This window comes from Medicago truncatula, chromosome 7 (assembly GCF_003473485.1).
Source record: "Medicago truncatula cultivar Jemalong A17 chromosome 7, MtrunA17r5.0-ANR, whole genome shotgun sequence".
NCBI classification, from domain to species: Eukaryota; Viridiplantae; Streptophyta; class Magnoliopsida; order Fabales; family Fabaceae; genus Medicago; species Medicago truncatula.
Window position 1 is genome coordinate 38,570,415 of NC_053048.1, and position 6,845 is coordinate 38,577,259.

At 34.6% G+C, this 6,845-nt stretch overlaps 1 protein-coding gene across 1 annotated transcript; it reads left to right on the forward strand.

Moving 5' to 3' along the window:
- The first annotated feature begins 1,008 nt into the window (after positions 1–1,008).
- LOC11439482 (EEF1A lysine methyltransferase 2) lies at positions 1,009–6,514 on the forward strand. The gene is made up of 7 exons (XM_003624364.4): positions 1,009–1,373; positions 1,924–2,049; positions 3,269–3,469; positions 4,143–4,239; positions 5,451–5,554; positions 5,690–5,741; positions 6,017–6,514. The coding sequence occupies exons 1-7, from the start codon at positions 1,156–1,158 to the stop codon at positions 6,239–6,241; spliced, it is 1,023 nt and encodes a 340-aa protein (XP_003624412.1). The 5' UTR covers positions 1,009–1,155; the 3' UTR covers positions 6,242–6,514.
- The last annotated feature ends 331 nt before the right edge of the window (positions 6,515–6,845 follow it).

Genomic DNA, 6,845 nt, shown 5'->3' on the forward strand with positions numbered 1-6,845 from the left:
ACATTCTAAATCGATTTTTTTTACATTCCAAAAGTTAAATTCAAAAATGTAAAAGAAACTTAATTATTTAAAAGAAACAACTTCTAGAACTTAATTTCCAAAGGCATATACTTCTGAAATATATATAAATCGTGTAAAAAATATTTTTAAGAAATTGAGAAGATAGGTATAAAATGATGACTTGTTGGCTATGATGGAAAGGTTAAGAAATCGAGTGATAAGGAGGTCAAAGTTTCGATCCCCACCGTCAACATGAAAAAACTATTAATGTTAATCGATGTTCTTTTTTTTTTTTTTTTATCGATAGACGAAATGACAAAGTCATTATAAACTCACACATAAGTGGAGGTAACGGTGTTCGAACTCTGGTCATAGCATCTGGCCTAATAATTTCGGCATTTTGCCAGTTGAACTATCACTTTTGAATTTAATCGATGTTCTTTAATTAAAATGGGAACATGTAATGTAAAAAATCTATTATAAAATATCAATTACTCATTTATTTCTAGCGTATAAAATTAAAGTCATTAAATGAAAGAGTCAAGATTTTCACCAAAACCCTCAAATGAAAATCTCACGTTAAAGAATATGTTCTATTTATAAACATATATGTTATCTCCAAGTGACAATGTTGATAATATTGCAGACCAATAACATCATTCGACCACTTGGAGAAAACTACATGCAAAAGATTTTAAATGCAACATAGATGCTACAATTTTTTTCAGTAGCTTTGATACAATCCAGAAAATGATACGTGAAGAATAAGAAAATTTGAAATATTCTATGGCGAATGTGCATAAAGAAATTAGGGTGTAGAGCGCATCAAATTTAGGTTGATTTGATTGATAAGGAATCGACTCAAATCTTGTTGATCTAAGAAATCAACATATATTAATGTTCTACTAAATTTTGAGACGTTCTCTAATTCTTGTAAAATTGCGAAACCCAATTTATCTAAGTTTTTCTTGTAAAAAAAAAAAAAAAAAAAAAAATAGTAAACCGGTACGTTACGTGTAAAACTATCTCTCTCACACAGACAATCCTCCCTTTCCTGCGTTCAAAGTAGTGCTAGTGATCAGCACGAAGAAACAGAACACGCTCACAATTCACAGTACATTGAAAACCACCGCATAGTAACGAAACCACCCTTCGATGGCCGGAATTCGTTTGCAGCCGGAAGACTCCGACGTCTCGCAACAAGCGCGAGCTGTTGCTCTCGTCGATCTCGTCTCCGACGACGACCGTTCCATCGCCGCCGACTCATGGTCCATCAAAAGCGAGTACGGAAGCACTCTTGACGACGATCAACGCCATGCCGATGCCGCCGAAGCTCTCTCCAACGTCAACCTCCGTGCCGCATCAGATTACAGGTTCCATTGCTCATCACCTCTCTATCCGGTGAATTGATATTCGCGTTTCTTCAATTGATGATTCGTTGGTTGCAGTTTTTGGCTGATGTTAATGTTGTTATTAGATCGTGGATTCGTGATTTTGCTTAGGGTGAAATTAAAAACCGTTAATTAGTACTTAGCGAAATTGTTTTGTTTTTAATTTTTGGGGAATTGAGGTGTAGTTAATAGTTAAGATCTGATTTATTTGATTTGCTTCGGTTTTGCAATTTATGGCGGTTAAGGTGGTTTATATTTGATGTTGATTGGTAATGTGTGGATCTGAATCGTAGCTGTGTGAATTTTGGAATTTAGAATTTACATTTTAGGGTTCATAATTGGGAACTGTCGTTTTGAGTTATCCGACACGACACCAACACATGTGATTACATTGACTTGTGTCATTTTCTCAAATTATTATCGGTGCGACGTGTCAGTGTTCGTGTCATGTCCGGTGTCCATGCTTCGTAGGTTCGGATTGATTTACTAATGCTGACTGTTGTTTATACTTGAATCATTCGTGTGTGTGCAGTTCTGACAAGGATGAACCCGATGCTGAGGCAGTTTCATCAATGCTGGGATTTCAGAGTTACTGGGATGCTGCATATACAGACGAGCTTACAAATTTTCATGAACACGGTCATGCTGGTGAAGTTTGGTAAGTAAAATTTGATTCCAAAGTTTCTTACTGTGCTTCACTGATCTATATGATTTTCGGTGTGGAGATTTTATTTTAAGTTGTGAACAGTTTTACTGCTTTTAATCTAATTTTATACCATCTCTGTATCTGTAGTCTAATTTTATTTCTTAGAAAAACATGTAATCCGCAATTCAGGCCTAGGAAAGTGATATCATTGATCAAAAATCTCTGCTTTTATCTTCAGTTACTAGGTGCAGTGTTGTTAATTAGTGGCGCTATTGCATAATGGAATTCGAACAAACCTCTATTGTTCTGCGATACGCTATTTAGTACAAATTTTGTTAAGTGCCGACTTTAGTGGCACTATAGCACTGTTGCGTAGCGGAATTTGATCAAACCGCTGTTTTCCGCTATCAACAATGGACAACATTGACTAGGTGAAGCTTCTTAAAAAAAAAAAAAAAAACATTGACTAGGTGAACATACAGACCAGAAACCAGAATTGATGGTGGGTAATAGTTTGTTTTCTACGCATTTCTAGTAGAGTAATATTAATTTCTTTTATTTTATATTATTTGATTATTTAACATAAGCAAATGGTTAGATTTGACTTCTAGAAATAAGCAACTATTTGAGCATTGTACTTGATGAATTTTTCAGAATCAGGATTTCGCCATTGCTTATTTTACTTTCCTAGCTTGTTGTATTTCGTACTCACTTCCCCAACAAAGATACTCCCCCTTTTATTAAATTATTACTCGGCACCTTTCAACATAATGTTATGTTGTTACAAAAAAGAACATAATGTTATGTTACAAAAAAGGGATTATGCAAAGCTTCAGAATGTACTTTGACTTCCTTGTTTGATTTGATCGATGCTGTATCATCTAAACATACCATAATTATATCTATAGTTGATACTCAGTTTGAGGAGAATGTGAACTTCAGGCCCACATTAAGATTTCTTAGTTTTATCACATCCTTTTGCTTTACATAATGCTTAGAGACTGCTTCTATTCTTTCTAGCGTCAATCCATGTATGATGGAAAATTGAGGTAAATTCAAAGTGGTGTGGTAAGAATAAATTTCTCGTGTTAGAGATGACAAATGAACATTTATTGTGGATGGTGATGAACCTCAGCATTGTGGGGAATTGTTGGAAATGATACATTCTCAAGACTTTCATTGAAAATGGTTCAACTGTCTGATTCTGTGCTGTTATGTTTCATCATTGTAGGTTCGGAGATAATGTGATGGAAGTAGTTGCATCTTGGACAAAGACATTGTGCATTGACATTTCTCAAGGTCGGTTACCAAATCATGTTGATGATGTTAAGGCTGATGCTGGTGAACTAGATGATAAACTTTTGTCTAGTTGGAATGTACTTGACATTGGGACTGGAAATGGTTTGCTTCTCCAAGAATTGGCTAAACAAGGGTATGGTTTCACTTTTCATTCATATTGTTGGTAATATGCGATGTGTAAATATAAAATAATTTTATTTATAACTATAATACATTGTCATCCTACACTAAAATTTATGTCCAACATTATCTCCACGTCTCTTACAACTACACAAAAATACATGAGTTTCCCTTCTGATTATCAGAGATAAAGGCATATTATTCTGATACCAAATAGATATACATGCATACACAAATACAATCGAAAGATAACTTCACAGTGGAAAAATTAATGATTTATATCAAATAATTTATAAATATATGAAGTTTTTTAATTATATAAGGGAATTAGCATTAGCATATGGTTGTGCATATCAATGAAGCTATGAGGGTGAGAATTTTGTGCATATCAATGAAGCTATGAGGGTGAGAATTTTGTACTTAAAAGAATTCATGCATGTTTTCCTAAATATATAAAATGAAGAAATGTAGAGATAAATAAAGTATATTGAAGTGAAGAAACAAATAACTACAGAAAGCAAGCCTACATAAATATATAATATTATTGTTTTCCTAGGAATGAAACTGCCCTTGTTCAATCTTTAGATCTTGCTTATTCTGAATACTGATTATTGAGAGATATTTGTACTGATTTATGTTATAGTGTTACAAACACCTTATTGAACAAACTCTTGGCATCTGCTCAGGTTCTCTGATTTAACTGGTACTGATTATAGTGAACGTGCCATCAACCTTGCCCAAAGCCTTGCTAACCGTGATGGGTTTCCCAACATCAAATTTTTGGTATGTTCAACTTTCAGAGTCTGTGTGTGTGTGGATGTGCATGTCTGCGTGTAAAATAAATACATAATTTTGTTTCTCTTTTCTTCTCATATAGCTTAAAGGCGAGAAGGCTTCCCCATATCTGAGCTTGTTTAGTGGCATGTTAGACATGATATTGGACAGATGAAATGTGTTTTGTTTTGTTAAAACGAGGTTTATCCACCTTTTTGTTTTGTTTTTGCGGTGAGGCTCAGATTAATTCTAGATCACTTACGCCTTTTGGTGGTAATGTCCAAACTGTGCCACAATAAGGTGTATTTGGTTGAACCAGAACTCTGGTGTCTTAACAAGTTTTCTTAGGCATATCAGTTAACATGGGATAAGATCAGGCAATTGGCATATATTTGGTGTAAAAGTCATGACCTTTCTTATGGGAAGCTTTGTTACATTAATCACTCTTTTTTCATTTTTGTTTTATGTTTTTCTTCTCTTTTGTTTGGGAGGGTTCCTTCTCCTCGATCTTTTTAATTGATCTTTTTAATTCTTTCTCGTTTTATCAATAAGCTGTTTCTTCTTTGAGCGAGTCTAGTAGAGTTACTCTTTTTTCTCACTTTCATATATGTAAGGTCATTTATCCATGCTGAACAACCCTGCATAAATAGAAAACAAATCTGAGTTTATGAACTAAAATTGTGTTTGCAGTAATTACATGACCAATCCCTTGCCTTTAGAATATCATTCTCGTTCTTTATTGAGAATAGTAACTAGTGGTTGCAAATAACATAACTATCTCACCGGCTTCATCATGGGAAAGCAGCACTGCCAGGCATGATGCAACCTGATACTGTGATACATATCATCAGGCTGCCTCTCCCAGGCTCAAAATGAACCTTGCCTCAAATATGATGTGAATGCATCATGTGATTTTCTCAACCCTTTCTGAACTTATGTTTTATATTGGAGTTTATTATATGAAAATTGCTTGCAAATTGCAATAAACGAGAGAATTAAATTATTCTTACCTTTGACATTGTTTTAACTTTTAAGAAGTAATATTTCTTCATCACCTTTTGTTCCCCGTTTTGTAGTATTTGACTGGCTACTTGCATTCAGAAGTATATATGACTACTTGCCTTTCACTTGTTTCTTAACATGTCTATTTTGTATGCAATACATATCTATCTTTGCATTATTGCTGCGTCTAATAGATATGTTGATTTAATTGTTTTAAGGTTGATGATGTCCTTGAAACAAAGTTGGAACAAGTGTTTCAACTTGTCATGGATAAAGGGACACTTGATGCTATTGGATTGCATCCTGATGGTCCTGTCAAGAGGTAAGAGAAAGAACTATCTTATTCATGGCTCTGTCATAATTCTATTGGAATGATGTTGTTTTCTAAAACCATGTTTTCCCACTTGGTAATTTGTTCTCCATGTAATCTTCTGCTGGTTTGCTTTCTTATTTTCAGAATGATGTATTGGGATTCTGTATCAAGGCTGGTTGCTCCTGGTGGAATACTTGTAAGTACTTTTGAACTTGTCCTTGTCCAAAGTTAATAGTATACTTTCATTAAAAATAATGTTAGATTTAGGCGCTTGTTTTAATTTTCTGCCAGTTTGTTTGGGCTCGTGACATGAATTCTGTCTATTACAAAGTGGGAGTCCTTTATTCATTACAGAAGAAATCATGATTATTTGATTTTATCCTCTCCCATGTTGCTGTGCTCATAACATTGTTGCAGCTCTTCTACTTTATGATGTTTGTCCTTTCTGACCTTCCCTTTTTATTATGTAAGGTGGTCACATCATGTAACAGTACAAAGGATGAGTTAGTCCAAGAAGTGGAAAGTTTCAACCAAAGAAAAAGTGCTACTGCCCCCGAACCTGAGGTAGCCAAGGATGATGAATCATGCAGAGATCCCCTATTTCAATATGTTAGTCATGTCCGCACGTATCCGACATTCATGTTTGGTGGATCCGTAGGCTCCCGTGTTGCCACTGTGGCATTTCTTCGAAAATGAAGCCTGTCCTTTTTCCTTCGTGAGTTTAGATCTTTGGTGAATGGGTTTGTTGTTGTGTGCGAGTAGTTAGACGCATGTGTATTACTTCTGGTGTTATGTTTGTGTTGAACCGTAAATATTTTTCTTATTTGTGCCAGTGAAGTTTCCTCCCCTTTCATTTGGGTGAATAGCTGTAATCGTTCAAATTTCATAAACAAATGTAGTAAAGGGAAAAGGACAGTTAGTTCAGTGAGGCAAAAAATTATTTCATACCAGTTCTTTTTGTTTCAGTAATTACAAATTTACAAAGGGCTTATTATCGTTTTGAAAAAAATTGTAGCTCTCTGAATAGGTTGATGTACTAAATGAAATGTATCTCCTTGAATCAAACAGTTTAACTGATGAAATTAACTGATGTAAGAACTATCTTAAAGACTACATCATCCGGTCACTATTATAAACAAAAATTTACATTTTAGATTCATTCAATTAATGATGTATATGGTCTTCATTATAGACATAGTTTTAAAACTCGACTCGGTCATCGACTCGGCAGGGGTACTGGTTCAATGGGTTAATGGTCGAACCACTGAGTCAGTGGTTGAATTGCATGATTGAATCGAAT